The sequence below is a fragment of the Chionomys nivalis genome, chromosome 22 (assembly GCF_950005125.1).
Source record: "Chionomys nivalis chromosome 22, mChiNiv1.1, whole genome shotgun sequence".
Lineage (NCBI taxonomy): Eukaryota > Metazoa > Chordata > Mammalia > Rodentia > Cricetidae > Chionomys > Chionomys nivalis.
This window is the reverse complement of record NC_080107.1, coordinates 16,521,393-16,542,519: the sequence shown is the minus strand read 5'-3', so window position 1 is coordinate 16,542,519 and position 21,127 is coordinate 16,521,393. Positions and strand designations below refer to the sequence as shown.

The window sequence follows — 21,127 nt, the reverse complement described above, 5'->3', positions numbered from 1 at the left end:
TAAGAGGTTAAAAAGATCATTGTAGCCTCATTTTACATTTAGGTAGGACTTGAAAAAGGTTGTATTTTTTTTTTTAAAAAAAAAAAACATAGCTACATGCCTCAAGTATTTGAATGCATTTTTCAAAGATATGAGGTATTTTTTATTCCAAATCCTAACTTTCTGTGGCTGTTTGGTATAAGGTCACCAATTTACCTCTAAGATGTTTTATTTGGGACTTGGGAGATGCTCCATCAGAGGTTAAGAGTAGCGACCTCTCTTCCAGAGGATCTGGGTTGGATTCCCAGCACCCACCTGTGGTTTACAACCAGCTCTAACTCTAGTTCCAGAAGATCTGATTTCCTTTTCCGTCTTTTGTGGATACCAGGCACACATGTGGTCCACAGACATGTATGCCACCAAAGTACGTATACACATGAAAAGGAAAATAAAAATTAAAAAGATACTTACTTGTACTTTGAAAAATAGTGTTAATCTAGTGTAAACTGTAACTCAGTTGATTCAGTCCTTTGAAGATAAGTTGTTATCAACTGCTAACATTAATTTATATATTTTAGATCTTGTTTGGGATCAACGGATAAAAATATAGTATAAAACAACTTGCCTAGAAGTAGAAGGGTTTAACTAATCAGTTCCAATCTGGTAATTTTTTACTCAGTAAAAGACAAATAATTTTGGCCTAATTGTCTTATTTCCTTGAAATATTACTAAATAGAATATTAAAAATGTCTATATTACATATTTTGAGCATTATATAAACCCTTGACCTTGAGAAGTTTAATTTTCTAAGAGAAGGAAATCCACGAGGTTACCTTATCAGTAAATGATTGCCATGCAAGACAAGAATAAAATATGAACGACCAGACAGGAGATGCAGAAGGAAAATGAGATCTGAATTGAAGATCAAGAAATTTGGACACAAATGTCAGCTTTGTGACTAGTAGTTATTTCGGGAAAATTATTTAAGCGTCAGTTCCCTAATGTGTTGATTACACGAAAGGCCAGCTTTTAAGACCCACCCCAGCTACACAAGAAAGAACATTAAACGTCCCTGTGTGCAGAGACTTCCAGGACAACCTAAGATAAATTTCTATTATTCATGAAAGACCAGCCGTGGAGATTGACAGTCATTTATGGTGTATTCAAAGAAACTTAGCGGAAGATTTCTGATGAACTCAGAGGGTTGAACACATTTTGGCTGTAGGACAACGAGTGAGTGTATGTAAGAAGAGAGACGGTAGTAGTTGAACAGACCCAGGCTTGCTAAAATTACTCTACTGAATGGATGATCACATACAGCAATCACTGATTCATACTGTAAGTGTTAAGCTAAAAATTGAGAGCTTTTTTTTTTTTTTTTATTGCTAAGACACATCCAGAACATAGAACTTGGAGTGCCTTGTTCCACTGGGATGCTGTACAGCCTTACACAGTGAGACATCACAGACTACAGAACACCAGCTGGCTGTGATTTCCGTACTATGACCCCATGGGTTAGACTGAAAAGATAAAATAGTCCGCAGGCCAGACAGATTCCAGGTTGTGATGTTTCTCTAACCACTGAGCCTATGTCAGTCAGAGCAGACCTTGTCTTACTCTTTCCATGGTAAATTTCTCACTGGCTACTGGGATGCCCAACTACTGATTTAACAATATAGAAGCATTTCATTGTCTCTACAGATATGTGTCTGATGGAGTATAGTAAATGAATCAATTATTCTTACTTAGTAATAACTACTTTAGTTGCAACTTAAAATACAAATCTCTCAATTCCTACCCCCTCTCAGTCTATCATGACAGCGTCCCCTGGAGATTTTTTAATGATCTCTTAATAAGCTAATTGCTCAGATCCAATCAATCAGCTAAAGACTTACTTACATGACACAATCACAACCGTCGGCTTGTGGTCCAGAGAAGACTCCGTGTGTGTATTTCATCTTAACACTTCTATATTTGGGGCACGTCCTCTATTCTTGCATGTCAGCTACTTCTCATTGTGGAATTTACTGTAGGCTTATTATTATTATTATTTTAATCTCTACAGTTACATCAGCATGAATGAATCAAAGTCTCAATCACGGAAGTTATATATAAACGATGGAGCCTCCTTCTTTAAAAGTAATTCCTAGACATCATCTCTGGTACTCACATCAACAATCAGGAAGTCCAGCCAGCACCAGGCATTGGTGAAATAGGTTTGAAACCCATAGGCCACCCACTTGAGAAGCATCTCCAGGATGAAGATGTAGGTGAAGACCTTGTCAGCATACTCCAGCATGGTCTTGATGGTCTTTCGCTGCTCAATGTATATATCTTCAAAAGCCTGTGAATCAAGAAAACCTTATTTACCATAATGGCCTGCCTTCCCAAAATGCTTTAAAATATTTTTAGTCTAATATCAAGAACCAAGCAACGGTTGAAGCAGTATTGGCTAGGATCACACAAATGTTTCCTATCAGAATAAGTTAAAGGTTATAGCTAGCTGGGGATTAATAGCAAAAGAATGTCAGCATCTTCATTGACTGCATGTGTGTTTTTATCTCTACTTCTCACCCAAAAGTATCTACCTCAGTCACAGCAAAAAGACATGCTTCAGTTCATGGAGGATGAACAAAAGATGTTCAGTTCATAAGGGGTAGAATTGGCTTCTTCCAACATTTTTCTATGATTTCATTGCTTATTTTCAAAGAGTAAGTTTATTGAACTTAAAGCGAGACTCACAGATAATCCATAAGTATAGTCATTATGGCAGACAGGGTGACATTTGACTGTGATGCTAGCATAGCCAGGGAAATGTTTCTGCAACTGGTGTATCAGTGAGGAAAGTATCTGGTGAAAAACATCAGAGGTGAAGTTCCTTCTGACTGTTTCATGGTTGTTGAGGAATAGTCCTTTACATCGTGTGAAGATGTGACACTGTGCTTGGTTTAATAAAAAAGTTAAACAGTCAATATAGCTATATAGCTAGGCAGGAGGTATAGTTGGGACTTTAGAACATAGTTCTGGGCAGAAGAAAGGTGGGTCCCCAGGCAGATGGAGAGGAAGCAGGATGGGCAGTGTAGAGAAAAGTATACCCAGCCATGTAAAAAGAATGTAGATTAAAGGATACGAGTTGATTTAAGTGGGACAAGCCTAATCTATAGGTTGCACTTTTATAATTATATATAAGTCTGTGTATCTTTTTTTTTTTTTTTTTTTTTTGTGAGCTGGCAGCCCAAAATAAAAACCTGCTACATCTGGTTCTGGCTTGTTTTGAACAAAGTTTTGTGGAGAGTTCGCAGCTCTGCATGGCACAGATGCACATGTTCTTTTGATCCCCACACTAAGCAAACACCGCTTGCATTCTCAGAGTCAGGTCCTTCGCTAGAGCCTGGTTCTCCCTAGTACTCCTGCACTCACCAGAGCGCCGCTGCTGAGGAGGATCATGAAGACAATGAAGGTCTCGAACCAGTTGTGCTCCACAATGCTATAGCAGGTCTTCCTGAGATTCCACCATATCTTCCCTTTGCCCTCTTCTGTACTTACTTGGCAGAAGGGAAACTTTTTAATACACCCTAAAAGGCAGCATTAGTATAATTAAGAAAAATATACTTTGATCATTAATTCAAAAAAATAACATTTTTCTTTTACTTCCCCCTCACCCCAATTCCAGTTCATCATTTTATAGGTCACTGGCTGCTTTCTTGTCTAGTTTTGTTTCAACACTCTCGTATATAATGAACCATACTTAAACTTACAGGCTTAGAATTTATGGAATTTCTGTAGATTTGCTTGAATAAAAAAATATTATTGTTTCAATCCAAGCGAGAGTCTCTTTGCCTTGAGGTCACAGAGGAAAATTGAGTCATTTTTCATCGCATTGGTTTGGAAGCAAAGCCAGATATGAAAAGTTGTTTATTCGTATTTCCATGTAACCCGGGTTTTCACTCCCTTCTTTTAAAGGACAGAACATCCCACCGTCTCCCCAGGTGTCAGCCACTGACAGTCTTCTCAAGCTAATTTATATTTGGCCTCAGGTCTTTTCTTCGTCACCCCTGTGACTCACGCTGCAGCCAGTGTCTCTTACTCTGCTCTATTCTCTTCAGCCTCCTAGACTTCATGCGATTTCCAATTCCGGTCTAATCTGCTGCTCTCTCTGAGCTACTGCCTGTCATGTTGAATCCAACCGCAATGGATCAATAAATCTTTACTGATTTCTGTGCAGGATGAGTTGATCACTGTGAGAATGACATGGTAGCATACCAACATTCTACAACACGACACCATCTCCAAACAGCTCTGGACAGAGTACACATTAACCAAATTTGAAACTGGGAGGAATGGGATGTAGTTAGGGCAGCATCTACAAAACTCCACTCCCTGCATATTTTAAAGGGATAGCTGCATGGATATGACAGTGAATGCCATACATCTCAAATTTTATTACATTCTTTTTTTTTTTTTTTTTTTTTTTTTGGATTTTCGAGACAGGGTTTCTCTGTGGTTTTGGAGCCTGTCCTGGAACTAGCTCTTGTAGACCAGGCTGGTCTCAAACTCACAGAGATCCACCTGCCTCTGCCTCCCGAGTGCTGGGATTAAAGGCGTGCGCCACCACCGCCCGGCTTGTTATTACATTCTGAAGGATAAGGACAACAAATGCAACACAGAACAAACAACCAAACAACACCCACACTTAGCACACTTTCTCCTTTGTGCAGGCACAGTCTCTGCTGTAGTCTTCTCTGGACATCTAAGGTCTGAGGCGACTTAAGACAGAGCTCTTGGAGGAGACAAGTGAAACTGAAATAAATATGCCCTCACCATTTCTTTTACGTGTGTCTTTTAAATGAGGCTTATCCAGATCCTGTAGGGATGGGATATTTCAACACGTTAGAGGTTCTTTACCTTCAGTAAAGCAAGCTTCCGGTTTAAGGTCTTCCTCGGGTTCAATTTCAGCCTGTTCACCTTCTCGGGGTGGAGCAACATCAACTGTGCTTCCTTCCGAAGAGCTGGTTGCGTTTAATTTCTGGAAACAAAGCCCATGTCAAGGTGTAAATCTCTTCCTTGTGAAACAAGGGATCAGGAAAGCACTCTGTCACATGGGAGAAGATGGCAGGGACTAAGGATGGCTCCATAATGCTATTGATGATAACACGCTAGTGAAATGGGCGATGTCTACTCTTCAGACAGAAAGGACAATGGTTAGTGTTGATGGCATGGAAAGACAGACTTGTTTTAGAATCTTCACTTGTGTATGAGCGCAGCGTTCAAACAAATTATGAGTACTCCGGCCACAGCAAGAAGAGTCTCATAAAGTTGAGTGTGCTCACATCTGCTAATGAGTATTTTAATTAAATGCATCAGATCAGATCACAACTCCCATCTCTTTAGATGGGAAGTTTCAGAGGGCAAAAAGCACTGTCAGTTGCTTCTAAGGACTGTCCGTGTTTCTGTAATTTTAGCAAGGCAGGGCTACAGGTTACCATCAATCACACTCATTATGGCTCGGCTTTGAGCTATATTCTCCCTAGCTTACATAATTTTCTCCTCACTTTACTAGCAGAAAATGATGGATCTCCCCCCTCAGTCTTTTTTGAACTGCATAAATGAATGCAACACTCGCCAAAGAATTCTAAATGAAATGGAAATTTCTCCATAAATGACATTGTCTGGAATCTTTATTGGAAGCTCATTCTGAGTGCAAGGTATGATCAGGCTGCAAATTTTTCCTCTAAATAAATCACTGTTACACGGCACACAGCAAGAATAGCCACCTTAATGTTGCTGGAATAAATATCCAATACATTTTCTGAGATCATGTGGGAAGACATCACGGATGTGCGATGTTTCATGAAAACTGAAGCAAAGACATGACATACAGCAAAGCTTTTAGGGGACGTAAAACTTTCAGGGTGGAAGAGAAGTTCACAGACTTGCTAATGGTTTCAAAGCCCCATTAATTTTCAGCAGCTAAGTGTTTGGGTCACACGGCTCTAGCCTTTGGAACAGTTAATGTGATATCCTAAAAAGGCCCAAATGACTCCCCAAACACAGGTTCTATTGGGAGAAGTTTGGCTTATAATTTCTGGCTTCCCTTAAATCCCATTGCTAATTATGACTTTAATATTGTTGGATGTGAACTATAAAAAGTTGAAGAGTAACATTAGCATAGTGTTTTTTGTGTTGTGATTGTGAAGGCAATGTTAACCATGCCCAACTAAGTATATAAAGAAAATGGCTTTAAGTCAAAATATAATTTAATATATGGTCCCTCCAGGTGAGTTGCATGCTAAGGAGGTAAACTGTCTCATCATTTTGGGCTGATGGCTCTTAGGACTGTTATAGAATGAGAATTTTTACCATCAAATTCCTTGACTTTTGGAAATATGGGAAAGCCGAGACAGACCTCCTCCTGACCGTTTCTGTTTCTTTCACCCAGGCTTTTTTTCATTCTTGGAAGAAAAAAAAAAAAGAAAAGGAAAGCCTAGGAAAGCTGCCACTGGGATAGTTGTGGCAGCTTCTCTTGTAACTAAGGCCACACTGGAAAACTGATATCAGCAACTCAGCTGCCCCAGCGACTGCTATAGTGAACGCTAGGGCTTTTGATAAGTGACTGCAATTATACCACTGCGTCAACAGCACGGATAAGAAACTAGAGTAGTCTTGGTTTCAGAGATTGGTCACCAAAAGGTCCATTTTTATCTTCTTCCTCTTGGCCAAGCAGGCACAATCATTTCCTCCATGCATGATTACGGTCCACCTCCTTCATGAACTCTTACATGATTGCTTCGGTCACATTTCAACATCCACTTAGCCCATTACACTTATTGCCTTTGGCCAAATATGCCCATTTAGATATGTGCATGTGTGTTTATATACAGAGAGATCAAACACCCACATACATAAATATGTACACAAACATATACTTACACGCGTATACCAAGTAGACATACATATTATCTATTAAAAGATCAAATAAAAAACCAAATATGGAATATATCTTTATGTTGCTTTCATGAAGAGTGAGTAAATGAATGCATTTTGTTTCTCTTCTAGAGAGAGTTATGATGTTTAGATAAATTCATATGTGTTTATGATAAATTATTTGAATAAATTGATTTGAATGAAGTCTAACTATATTAGAAAATGCTTTTTATGAATATAAATGCTTTAATTTAGAAACATTTCCAAAATGTTTATCAACAGACTTTCAATAAAAAAGTTTGTGGGGAGAATATTATAAACATTATATATAAAATACATGCATATATGCTTTATCATGTAAAAATTTAAGAAAATATACTTATCCTTCACTTTTTATTTTGCCAATGGCAATATGTTTAATCTTCAATGAAATTATCTCATCTATGCTATACTGGCATCTTATATTCAAATACAAATATTTAAAATAATGCTTCATAGCACAAATGATAATAGCTACTAACCTTGCCCAGTGTGAATCTCTGGATGCAATTTTACCATTGTCTTCCCTTAAGACGATAAATGAATGGCTGTACCCAACAAGCTTGGATATCATAATATCTAAATCCAATTGGCTCTGGAGATAACACACTTGAATCTTAAAGTAGGGAGAAAAGTATTCTATTATGCCCCCCCACCCCAACATCTCCAAGGGCTCTGAGGTTCAGCATGTCTTCAGAGTGGTGAGGAAAAGCCCTGGCCCTCTTTCCATTCTTGTCTAAGGAGCAGAAACTAAGTTCATGGAAAACTGCTTTTGTGGCCATCCATGATGCTTTCTGGTTGCTAAGTTTCTTAAGCTTTGGCCCGGGAAGCTTCCCAGTGAATATTCAGAGGAATTCCCACAAGTCCTTAGGACTCCAGGAACCGAAGGTAGAAAGATGGTATGATAGTGTCTGTCTCCTCAGTGTGTTTTTACAGGAGGCTTTGCCTCTGTAAGGGTTAGCACAGGGTTGGCTGTCACGAGTCAGAGCACTCATTCAGCTGAGGGCTCATTGGGGAGCAAGGCCATAACACCATTTGAACCCCATAGGCCAGATTTTGGTTATAGGAAAATGTGAATGCTTTACTCCATGAAGTTATGAAAATCTTATATAAACTATGTGAAAACTTCAAAAGTAGCGATTTTACTTACATTAGAAAATGAAACCATAAACTGAGTTCAGATTAAACAGCTTCAACTGTCCAATATACTACCTGGGACTCTTGAGTCACTGAATATATGAAGAAATTCACATCTGCACTAAAAATCACTGATTTACATTCTAAAAAATTAAGTTCTTTATATTCTATACATTGGTATAAGAGCAATCTATACTAATTCTACACACCATTAAAGTACAAATAATCTATATACCAAACACTATGGAATTCATACAGTAGTAGAGGACATAATTCTTATCGCTATGCCAAAATGATTACCATATTAACTGGAAGTAAATGATTCATTTAAAAGCAGTGACTAATAAGAAATACAAAGAAAAACTTACTTTCATTTATATTGCCAGAGTTGTGATACTACAATGATATTAAAAAAGCAAAGAAACCAGAAATGAAATTTACCATATTAAAAATGACATAAATACTCTAAATAGCCAAAGTTAATACTTATTCTGAGGTAGTTAATACAAATAAGCACGTAGTGGGAATATAGGCATAACAACAGAAAGCTTCTATATCAAACCACATAGTACAAGCTCAATCTTGTTCTCTTGTACTATTTTCTCCTTAACCCATCCAATGTTACAAGGCTCTTAAACGTTAGAGTCTTCCATCCCTTGCAGAGGCGGCTGAGTCTACAGAGGGATGATGCTCTATGAATGCACACCGGGAAGCAGGTTTTAAGGTGCAACATTCTCCAGGCTGAACTCAGCCGCAGAAAACATGCCCGGCTGTAGCAGAAGCCTGGCGCAATGCTGTGGAAGCTGCTCGCTGATCCAAGAACCATGCCCTTAAACAACATGGTACCTGATTGTGACGCTTTCAAGGTTAACTACAGCTACCACACACCGAGAGGAATGGGTGATCTCAACAGAAGAATCACAGAATTAGCAACCAAACAGGCCATGAGAACATGCCCGCAGATCACGTGATGTTATAGAGCACTTCCTCCTTGTGAAGATTAGTGCTCTTGAGGTTTTGTCCAATTCAATAATAGAATTGAGCTTTCCGAGACAGAAGAGAATGTTAGCAACTGGCCCACTTCCACTGAAATGCGCTCACATTTCTTGAAGTTTTCAATCAGTGCTCAGATTTTTTACTCTTACAAACTGCTGTATGGTTCAAGAGACAAAATAATAGATTCAGCCATTACAGATTGCCTCAAAAAATTGAGCCATTATTACTCTCAAGAATCTTGATTTTAGCATACAGGTAGCTAAAGAGAGTCTTTTGAGAGCCTTGGTCTGATAATTTGAATATGAAAATCCATATCCTGATTTAAAATGTATTACATGAACAACAAGCAGCCATAGACTGGGGCCATTTGTTGCTCGTCCAAGGCAAGAAGTGACTAAAACCAATAACTCTCTTGAACCACGTACTGAGTGGTTAAAAAATATAAACTGCCACCATCTGGTTTCTCCTTGACATATGTTAAATGAACAATACCCTGAAGTGCTCCTTTAATGTAAAAATAGCCATCATAAAAGCATGGTATGGAAAATGGAAAGTAATTATGTGGTGGTTGAAGAGGAAGTCAAAGGGCGTTGAGAAAGGAGGAGATAAAGGCCACTTATATCAAGAAGGGAGACAAACATTTCCATCAGAACCAGACTTAATTGGGGTTTCCTCTGTAGAAGCACCAAGCCGGTTTCCTAAAGGTCAAGATGGAATAAAATCGCTATTCACACACTCATCTTTGCCTCTTGAGAGGTTGTTTGAAGGACACAGGCAAGATATCGAAAGCCAGAGCCATTTTCCCATCAATCAATGCCTGAAAACAACACAGTGCTTTTCCCTGTAAGTCCAATGCTCAGGAGCTCAGTCAAACACCTAGTCTTTAAAATCTGCACAAAAGCTTCAGAAACAAGTGTTCCTGAAATGAACACGAAACACACAACTTCCCAATACTATTTCATTCTATTCTGCAAAATCACTAGCACTATATTTTTCTACTTTTCATGAAAAAAATATTTCTGAATAGGTTGTACTAACCAACTAAGTATTAGTGACCCTACAAAAGAATGCACATATAAATTAAACTTGCAGACAACTCTAAATTAGAAGTAGATGCTGGTCTTGCAAAACGCCAATATCTAGTAATGTTTGGCTTCTGGGCAGTTTTCCTCCCAGAGCCTCCTTTTGGCTGAGATCAGCAAAGGTACCAACAGAAGAAAGTTGAGTCAAAAGAGTAAAACCTTAGCTAAACCAGAGAGCCACAGCCATCGCAGATGACCCTGCTTCTCAGAAAACTACAACCAACCATCAGAAACAATACATGATCCAAGTACCATTTTTTTTCTTTTTTTTTTTGCACACTCGGTCTAGAATAGAACATTTAGGAAGACATTAATATAGGCAGGGAGATACCAAGTCAAAGAGAACAAGTACATTAGAGCAATGACTTAGTGATTCAGTTGCCACACGTGTTTCCTGCTGACGGCACAGACTTTTCTTTTGGATTCCTTTATGATGACCACTGTGTGTTTTCAGATGATGGACTGAAAAAAAAATTACTCTAAGTCCAAACTGTATGGTACCTAAATGCATGTTCAGACTAATATCTGTCTATACCAAGATCTCACCACTGTCCTTTGCGTTTCTCAGAGCCTTTCTGAAAGCATGAATGCAAACTTCCCCCTGGAGCACAGGAATTGGTTCAGCTGAAAGTGCTAACCACTGATCTGAATATAATGACTTGAAAATGGCAGTATTATCACACACACCAAAAAAGGCCCTGGAGCGTATTTTGGTGGCACAGTTTGCATATAAGGGCTGAATCATCAATAACAAAAAAGAAAGTTGTGGTCTTATTTTAATGAAATTAAAAAAAAAAACAGAAATAAAAATATGCATGCTCTCTTAAGTCCTTCATTATAGAACTGTAAGCACTTCTAAAATGTTTAAAATCGATATTATAAGAAATTATCGGGCATGCAATTATTGCTTTTTAAAATCTAAAAGACTAAAGTGGAAAGCCCATCGGCAGAATTAAGTATGATGTCAGGACTGCCCGTATCGCCTGGCCATGCTGTGATGTGCCACACGCTTCAGCAGAGAGCAGCTGGGCCAGCCTCGCACTTCCTTGCCACGGCAGGGGAAGGATTATAGCTGCGGAGCATGCAGGCCAGTCAAAATTCGTTTACGTAGTGACTGTAAGAACAACTTGCTTTGGTAACCTGGGTAAAAGTGATGGCTCGAGCCTCTGGCGGCTTAAAAAACACCAGAGCGGCATTCTTGACGGCTCCAGCTTGGTCTCACGCCTGGGAGAAGTAAGAATGGTCAGAAGTGAAGGTCACAATAGGATATTGCTAGACTGAATTGGGAATTCAGCTAAGAATATGATCATTAAGAGCATTTATTCTAAATCTTTCCTTAGGGAAGATAAGTCAGTAATCTTTTAAGCACTAAATTAGATCATGATTACGAGAACATTAAAACCATGATAAAAAAAAACCCAAGACTGTACATTAGAGATTGCCATATTATTTGAAGAATTAGGCGTTTACTTTAGATAAAAAATATAAGTATTCTGAAATGCGAGCCTTCATTTTTTTTTTCATACGAAGTTTTGGGTTTGTTTCTATACCAGCCTAAGTGGTACATACATACACACATAATGAACACATTTACGGAGTACACATTTGGTAATATATAAAATACTAGAGTTTACACCTATGACTTTGAACACTTTCAGGTATTATTTATCTCTGGCTGCAGTTACCAGTCATATTTTATTACAGATGAGTGGAAATACCTGAGTAGCGAGGGTTTTTAAACCCTCTAAGCTGACTGGTTTACATGCATGCAACTGTGAAATAATTTTATTGTTTAAGGATAAATGTAATAAAACTCTGCTGTGTTCAGCCTAATGATTGCTAAGCCTGTGAGTGAAGCCAAATGATGCTACACACTCTCCAAAGAGAAATTCAAGGTTTTCCTCATAGTGTGGTCAAGATACTAGCAAAAACAAATCAAAACATTGTGTGTGTGTATGTGTCGTGTGTGTGTGTGTGTGTGTGTGTGTGTGTGTTCAGGGTGTGTTCAAGGTGTGTGCATGTGTGAGGTAGATCAGAGTTATATCTAGGTGGAATTCATCTAAATCTGTCCTGCAATGTTAGAGTATACCAATTTTTGTTATTTTTTTTAAGTTCCATCTTATGTGTTGTGTGTTAGCATATATGAGAATTTTCCTTTTGCTCTTGGGTAAGTTTTTGGGGTACTAATTAAAATGTTTCATCCACATAAAATTTATTGTTGGATAAATGTAGAATTTATTGATTGTTAAACAGAACTTGAGTTCAAGCAACACATGTAATAACGTTTTGTACTTGATTTTTTCAGAAAGTAAAACAAGGAATTTTGAGCCTAGTCCTTTTCCTCCCCCAACTTCTCCCAGATTCTCCATCACCTTCCTGCCCACCCATCTCCACAGCCGTCTATTTTCTTTATATTCTGTGTGTGAGTGTCTCCCCTGCATTTATGGATGTGTACCATGTATATGCAGTGCCTTTGGAGTCCTGAAGATTGTCACATCCCCTGGAACTGGAGTAAGACACAGGAATTACCTGGGTGCTGAGAAACAAAATTAGGTCCTCTGCAAGAGCAGCAAGTGCTCTTAATCTTTAAGCCACCTCAACAGCCCCACGGTGCAAGCAATATTTAATATTACTTTGTAGAGTCATTTCAAATTTAACCAAGCATAAAAATACATGCATAAGTTCATGTTTACATGGATTATTTCCCACTAACATCTATAGATTTAAAACAATTTCATTAACTTCTGCAATTAGATTTCATGAATTCAAAACTTGGTTGAAAGAGGATAGAATTATAAAAGTTATCCAATAATAAATTTTAGGCAGCAAATTATTTCTGAGAATTGATGATGAGGAATTACATCTTAATATTCCAAGTTTATGATGTTTAAGCTTTTCAAAAAAGAAATATCCGTGGATCTTATGGAGGATTTGAAATGTCTTGAAACCAGCTTTTCAGCAGAAGAAAATGGAGATATTTATTCTTCATGACGCCACTGTCATTGCTCTCTGCTATTAATGCAAAGGAAATTTCTTTCTTTAGCTTTGCTGTCTTTTCTTGACCTTAGGCTGGTCAGGCAATTGTGTCCTTAGCTGTATTCTATTTTGGGCTTATAATTATTTCTCTGGCCTCTCTTATTTTCAGGGAACCAAATAATTTAAAGTCTTACATTATCTGGTCTACTTTTAGCTCCGACCTCTCACCCTGCCCAGTGCTGTCAACCTTCAGCCCAAGCTGTCCACAGAGGATTGGTTCCAAGACTCTACAAAAATCCCAACTAATGGGATGTACACATCCTGTATATAAACTGACCTGGCATCTGAAGAACACACATGTCACCTACACTCTACTCTCATATCTAGATTATCTGTAGTACAAAATGAAATATAAATAATCATTGCACTGTACTCTTTCAGGGAACAATGGAAATATAATATGATTCTATTCAGTAAATATATTTTTCTGTGATGTTTTTGATCAGAGGTTGACTGAACCCCAGTACGCAGAATCCATGAGTGTGAAGTGCAAAGCCTAAGTCCCTAATTAAACTCTTTCCACACAAACCTAGTAACCTTTCTCAAAAGACCATTTCAGACAGCAGAATCACCACTTTTTGGATGCCTCAGATTCTTTTGGTCTGTTGAATTGCCAGTTACTCTCGGTTCCCTATTACTTTAGGCCAGAATTACCTCATCTCCTTGGTGCTATAACAATGTGTAAGATAATCTCCATTATCTCTCAGTCTAGCCTGCTTTGCACTTTAATATCAAACTTTCCTAAGGTGCCAATTCCTAATTGCTTCTGTGTTTCAGAATATTCCTTCCTGACTAGGTAGCCAATTCCAAGCTCTGACTTACTTTGAAATGCTGCAATCAGAAGCTTCCAGACACACCAAGAGACCCCTCCTGTTGTCTCTCGCTCACTATCCACCTTGGTAGTGGGTAGGAGCTCGTTCTCGGTCCTTGCTCTCCCTTTGCAGAATAATATCTTTTTCCTTTTCGTGATGTGACCCAAATAGAAAACCTATTTCAATCTTCTCTCATTTAGCAGCCTTTTCCATTCTTAAACACCTAAGAATTTATCACAGTCCTCTAAGGTCAAATTTCAAAATAGAGTTTTAATGACTTTGTGAGTTTGTTGGGGAGTGTGTGATAGAATCTGTCTTTGACAAAACTGGATAAAGTGGTCAGTGAATGATTGCTAGATATTTGGTGTTTTTTCTTAAATCAGTCTATGCCAGGTGATGGGAAAGGAAGCTGGAACTGAGTCTTAGTTTACTAGGATGAGCAATGTGAATTAAATGTGCTACACATACTCTTGAGTGTAACTCTGAAAATGAATGTTGCTACTTCGCTTAGTTTGTTACCTTTCTTAGTTTTCCAGAAATATTTAAAATATGAAATAAATAGGGACACTATGTTGTAATGCTATAAACGTCCTATAAGGATTTTAGAGCAATTATCTTGGTTTTCAAAAGTTCCAAAAGAATTCAGAAAATCAAACATCACTCGTTTGATTCCTATGGTGAGGATGCTACAGCCTCAAGCTAAAGCATATCTCTTATAACTCCATCTGTGCTAGATTAACTTCCAGCTGTTAAGTCCAAAGGCCATAAATAAATAATAAAAAAAATTTAATTGAACCAATGTCACTACTGTCAGGAGAGTTCAAATTGTAGAACATACGAAATTTTTCTTTTTTTCATTCTAACAGCTATGAACCTGAGAATAAATTTTCCATCTGTAGTTTCTCTATAATCCTCAGTAGTTTCAAGTTAATATCAAAAATGTTATAGGTTTGCTCATCTTTAAGAGGGAAAAAAAATCAGTGCTGCTTGTACCTTCTTAGTAAACAAAATACTTTCCTAGATAATGTACTCTATTATGGTAAATGAAATACTCAAAGGAGAGTAAAGACTATGTGATAGCACGACCACCATTAAAATAGAGTTCTTTGATCTTCCTAAAAGGACAATAGTGTTAAGTAGTATCTCTTTTTTTTCAGGGTTACATTTTAAATTTGGCTTTCAAGCCATCAAGAAAAGCAAACATTTTAATTGCTCAAATGGTGATTTCCCGTGAAAAGCTATAATTAAATGAATTTACCAATTTCTCATGATGTTCCAACATTACCAAGACAACGTTCAGCTGTTTTGCATGTGGTTCTGGGTACTAGAAGACCTCCTGCATGTTAAGCATTCTACCCTTGAGCGACACACCCAGCTCATTAACACCTCTTAATAAAGCACCTAAAAACACTTCAGAGAAGCCATACTGCACGGGTTCTGCCAGCAGTGCAACCTGGACTGAGAAGTACTCTTACCTCCTTGCTTTCTTCTAGTTCCGACTCGCTGCTGAACTCTTCCGTATTTAAATTTTCAAAGTCAGACTCTCCCACAGCAATGGGCACAGTCACGGTGAGACTTGGGTTGTTTATGAATGACATGTAGTCATTTTCGTCAATTACATATTTTTCAACGCTGCTTCCGGTACCTACTCCACTGGTGGTTCCGTTACCATCCTTGAGGTAATTAAGCTCCTTGCTTATCTCGATGCCGGTGTTATTGGACATGCAGCTGTCTATTTTGTTGCCTTCGTGGATTTCTATAACTTTGGGCTTCCTGAAGAAGGCTTTGCGGAAGCACTCCCGTATCTTATTGTTCACATAATCAATTCCCTTCTGCATCCTTCCCACTGCGATCTGGAGGTTGTTCATCTCGTTATCATCATCAGTAGCAGCGAGATTGTCTGAGCTAAAGGAGCTCAACAGTAAGGCCAGAAAGAGGTTCAGAACCTGAACGGAGAAACAGTAGAAGTTCCACGTTAATACTGAAACATGTCTAGAAATAATTAAATGGACAGGAAGCCCAGGTCTTTGCTTCAGCGGGTTTCACAAATCCTTTTGAATGCAGGCTCCACATTAAAATCAAACACCATTTGAGGAGCATGATAACTCCTACCTGTGGTAACTAACAGGATAATGGTAACTTGGGCACCCTTCTCCACCGAGAATAGCAGGGGAAAAAAACAGAATTAAATCACATCTACCCAGACTCACCAGTGAAAAGACAGAATCGCACTTACAGTGGCTCTTGTCATGAGAAAAAAATATTTTTCATTTCTCATTATGTAACTTCCTCTTACCAGTTTGTCTACAGAATGTCTAGTTTCATGTGTCCGTGTAGCAAATTTAATAATCTGCTGGTTTGTAAAAACAACAACAACATAGAGCAGAAACAGATTTTTTTTTTTTTGGCTCGGTGACTATAGACTGTAATAGCAGATAAAGCAATTTGAATAAGGGCTAACTTACTTCCCCTCAAATACGCTTTAAAATTTTATGTGTCCAAATAGCATAGAAGGTGGAGAAAATTCTAAAATGTTCTAGGGGTTAGCGAGACTCATATAATGTAAATCCCTTCTCTCTTCGGTTTTGTCGAGTTTTGCCGTGGCTCACAGCAGAGAATACCTGGGGGTCTGGAGACGATACAGAGATAGCTCAGGATGTCTGACACAAAAGGAGATTTATTTACAGGGCTATTTTTGGCTTAAAGTGTAATTACTGAGTTCCTTCACACAGCAGGAGGCAAAAGTAAAGCAGGTTTCCCAGTTTTCTAGCTATACATCATATTTTGTTCAGAATCTAGGGCTATTTTAAGAAAAAGTACAAGTATCTCCCGATCATTCTTTTGAAATGTACCCTTCAAAGGGAAGACCTAGTGTGACTTTTTAGACAATCTCAATATTTTTATACGATTCAGGAATTTAAGTATTTTGTTCTTGGGCAGTTTCATGCATGTGCACAACACACACTGATCACTCCCAGCTGCCACCCTCCAACTACACTATCCACTGCCCTTCTCTGCGCAAATCTCTCTCTTGCAATCAAGTCCATTCCTTTTCTCTACTGTGGTTAACTGGGGCCATTTATGTGACCGCAAATATATTTAAAGCTAGGTGGACTCAGCAATGGGGACATAACTGAAAACAGTTGTTCCTGCTCTTCTAGAGTCCAAGCAATGGCTGGAAGTATTTTAAATTTGTTCTGTATCGTCTATCTCTATCTATCTATCTATCTATCTATCTATCTATCTATCTATCTATCTATCGATCTATCGATCTATCGATCTATCGATCTATCGATCTATCGATCTATCATCTATCTATCATCTATCTATCATCTATCTATCATCTATCTATCTATCTATCTATCTATCTATCTATCTATCTATCTATCTATCTATCATCTATCTATCTATATATCTATCTATCATCTATCTATCTATCTATCTATCTATCATCTCTCTCTATCATCTGTCATCTATCTGACATCTATTATTCGTTTGTATTTGTTTCTGTCTCTCTATGTATGCGTGTGTGTGTAATTATTCAAACTACAATAAGTCATTTTCTTTTCATAAAGCAAATTCATATAAGAACACGTCTTATACCCTATAGTAATTATAAACCACAGCTAAAGTATAATTCTTTATTTCATTAAAATTTGGCCTTAGAATTTGGGTCTAACCTCCACCTTTAAAGAAAGAAATCTGAATTATGAGCCTGAAAAAAGTCATTTCAGTTTAAAGTAATTGTATTTGTAGGGTTCAAAGAGATTATCATATCAAAATAATATCAGGATACAGTTAGTCTTTTTTTGTTTGTTTGTTTGTTTTTGTTTTTCATTTATTTATTTTTTTATTGAAAAAAACATTTGAGGATACAGTTAGTCTTGGTAAGAAAACACATCTTTTGACAAGAAGAAAAAAAAGTAAAGGCAGTATTTACTGATCTTAGCAGGCATTAAATGCACCTCCCCCCACCCTCATTTCCTCCACAGCAGGTCAGCTTTACTCCACAGTCACAGACAGGGGCTCCAACTCCAGAGAATTTAAATAATGCAGTCCTTCAATGGCTGCTTGTAGGGGGCTTTGACTCTCAGCCACTGGCGTTAAAATCAGACATGTGTTTACAGCTTAAGCCACCGTTTTACCCTCAGCACAAACTCAATTCTTGTCTATGAACATCTGCAGTCCATACGTACCACGAGGTTGCCAATCACCATGACCATCATGAAGACAGTGAGACACATGGTCTGCCCCGCAACCTCCATGCAATCCCACATGGTCTCTATCCACTCTCCACACAGCACGCGGAACACGATCAGGAAGGAGTGGAAGAAGTCATTCATGTGCCAGCGCGGGAGTGTGCAATCCTCGTTGATCTTGCAGACGCACTCCTTGTAGCTCTTTCCAAACAGCTGCATGCCGACCACGGCGAAGATGAAGACGATGATGGCCAACACCAGGGTCAGGTTGCCCAGGGCGCCCACCGAGTTGCCAATGATTTTGATGAGCATATTCAGTGTGGGCCAGGATTTTGCCAACTTGAAGACTCGGAGCTGTAATGAAATAATATGAAATTGAGTACATTTGGAAGCCAGGTTATTATTTTGGGAGTCAAACATAACGTAGATCCAAACCAAAAGTGATAATAATATTAGGATTACAAATCAAATCATATCATTTAAGTGAAATTTTCTATATAATTTTCATTTCATATTTATTGAAAGGTATACCTATGAAAAACATTATTCCTTTAATTACACAGACACTGTTAAAACATCAACTGTCACCTCAGATTTTATTATAGAAAATGAGAAGGAATGCTGAAAGCATGAATTAAATTTTCTTCATCTTAAAATAGGTGTGAAATAAGCTAATTTGACTTTTAAAAACTTTGTTCAATTTGAAATACATATATGTGTGTGTATATATATATATTAAGGATATATATATACTTAATTTCCAACAAAAACATATGTACTTTTAGTAAATATTTTTTGCCGTAATTCAAGATGATTCATGATATCATTGTTTAAAACACTAAACACATCAAACATTTTTGTATGTGTTGAATTCGTTTTGTTTTGTCTTGATTTTGGAGACTGTCTCATGGAGTCCAGGCTGGCCTCAAACTTATGGTATATCTGAGGGTAACTCTGAACTAGAATGTCTGCCTCCAGCTTCTGAGTGCTGGGATTAGCGATAGGTGCCAATATTCCTGGCTTGCCACACGCTTTAGAGGAGCGTTCCTCTAATATGAGTGGGCATGGTTAAAAACCCGGCATTATTAATTGGGGTTTAACATTTTTATTTGTCTTCTTTCCCCTTTTTCTTTCTCTACATTACAAATATAAAGTGAAAAAAATTTCAGAATATAAAACCGATTTAGAAAGAACATACATGTTTGTAACATGTGGGTCTCCTACATGTTGAATTGTCGATTATTTCAATTATTTTTTTAGCATTCTTAGAAAATAAATTATACTTATCTTCAAAGGTCATGTTTGTACATTTTCTGAGGATATCGACTTAATATAATTAACATTATTCTAAACACTATGATCATTACATAAACAGACACTTAAAAGTAAGTCCTATGCTAATGAGAGATGGGACATGAACAACAGGGAGGTACCAGTCTGAAAGACCGAAGCACGGACAATCCCTCCACATTTGCCAGGCCAAGTTCCATTAGACTCAGGCTAACAATAATTCCGTCAAAAATATTCCAGCCCTCTTGGAAATAGTAATAGGGATCCATGGCAATGATTTTCAGAACCATTTCAGCTGTGAAGATCCCAGTGAAGACCTGGAGGGAGATAGAGAGCAGTGCCGAGCATGGGTGAATCATGGGTGCTGAGCTGCGGGAATCACAGAGCATTAAGTCGGATCAAATACAAACGTCTGATGTTTAAATCAAATCAATACTGCCTTAGAATTTGTCCCACAAGCCAGCATTGTGCTAAATAGATTTGCCATATTTAACGAGTCAGCTGGGTTTCTAGGGAAAACAAACTTTAAGATCTTTTGCTGTGCGCATTTTCAGTCTCATACTGGGTAATAGTTGTGGCATTATTGTCACTGGGCCCATTCAGCTTCCACAAAGCAGCTCGTTGACTTTCGGTAATGCTACAAAATGAATTGTTGGAGGTTGTTAAAAATTACTTGAAATTGGTAAACATACACATTTTACTTCTAAACTTTGTAGTTTCCTTGAAGGGGTAGCATTTTGTTTCCGCATTTTATGAACATTCTTGAGACTAAAGAGCATCTTCCACAATCGCTTTGTAATAATGGTCTCTGGCTCCCTGCCTCAGAATTAAAGTTAATGGATTAATAGATTTAATTGAAGCAAGCAGGAGAATACCCTCAGTATTGCACATGAATAATTAAGAGTAATACGGTGAGCAGCTCCAAAAAAAAAAAATGTGTGCTTGACAATAGAAACAAATAAAACAAAACACATTAAGCACTGATTTCAAACTTGAAACCACAGGCAATAAGAACATAAGGGTATAAAGGGCTATGAAATTATTATCGCCAAAATCTTTTAAAATAGTTATCCTAATTCTGTATAGGTAAAGGCTCTGCTTTATGATGGCAACGTCGAAGTTCCCTTTATCTACAAGAATCTCTGTCAAAATAAATTTATGAGAAACACTTAGTGTCTTAAACGAGCGTACCTTTGAAAAAGAATACAGACTCATTCTATTAAAAGCATAAATGCAACCAATATCTCAATTTAAATTGTGCAAATGTTTTTAAAGGAAATATCAATTTCAAAAAAAAAAATAGCTTAACTGCTGTTAGTCATGTGTTCACACATATAGAAGGAAAATGTATTGTGAGCAAGGTGGAACACATTTTTAAAAATAATGTTTTCATTTTACACAATAGTTCACCATGGGAATTTTTTTCCTCTCTCTCTCTCTCTCTCTCTCTCTCTCTCTCTCTCTCTCACATACACACACACACACACACAAATAGTGCTCCGTAGTGAACTTAAAAATCAGTTCTAATTTATACAGATTTGATTTTTTTGTTTTTTTTTTTGTTGTTGTTGTTGGTTTTTGTTTGTTTTTTGAGACAGGGTTTCTCTGTGGTTTTGGAGCCTGTCCTGGAACT

General features: G+C 37.7%; 1 protein-coding gene across 6 annotated transcripts in view; it reads right to left on the bottom strand.

Annotated features, from left to right (window-relative positions):
* Nucleotides 1–21,127, bottom strand: part of LOC130864297 (sodium channel protein type 3 subunit alpha) — a 107,703-nt gene that overhangs the window by 21,910 nt on the left and 64,666 nt on the right. For all 6 annotated transcript variants that reach the window (XM_057754475.1, XM_057754478.1, XM_057754474.1 and 3 more), the window contains 6 exons: nucleotides 19,638–19,811; nucleotides 18,202–18,558; nucleotides 15,481–15,951; nucleotides 4,885–5,005; nucleotides 3,400–3,554; nucleotides 2,150–2,323 (listed from right to left, as the gene is read on the bottom strand). In XM_057754475.1, the coding sequence (XP_057610458.1) occupies nucleotides 2,150–2,323; nucleotides 3,400–3,554; nucleotides 4,885–5,005; nucleotides 15,481–15,951; nucleotides 18,202–18,558; nucleotides 19,638–19,811 (1,452 nt within the window). The remainder of the gene's footprint in view (nucleotides 1–2,149; nucleotides 2,324–3,399; nucleotides 3,555–4,884; nucleotides 5,006–15,480; nucleotides 15,952–18,201; nucleotides 18,559–19,637; nucleotides 19,812–21,127) is intronic.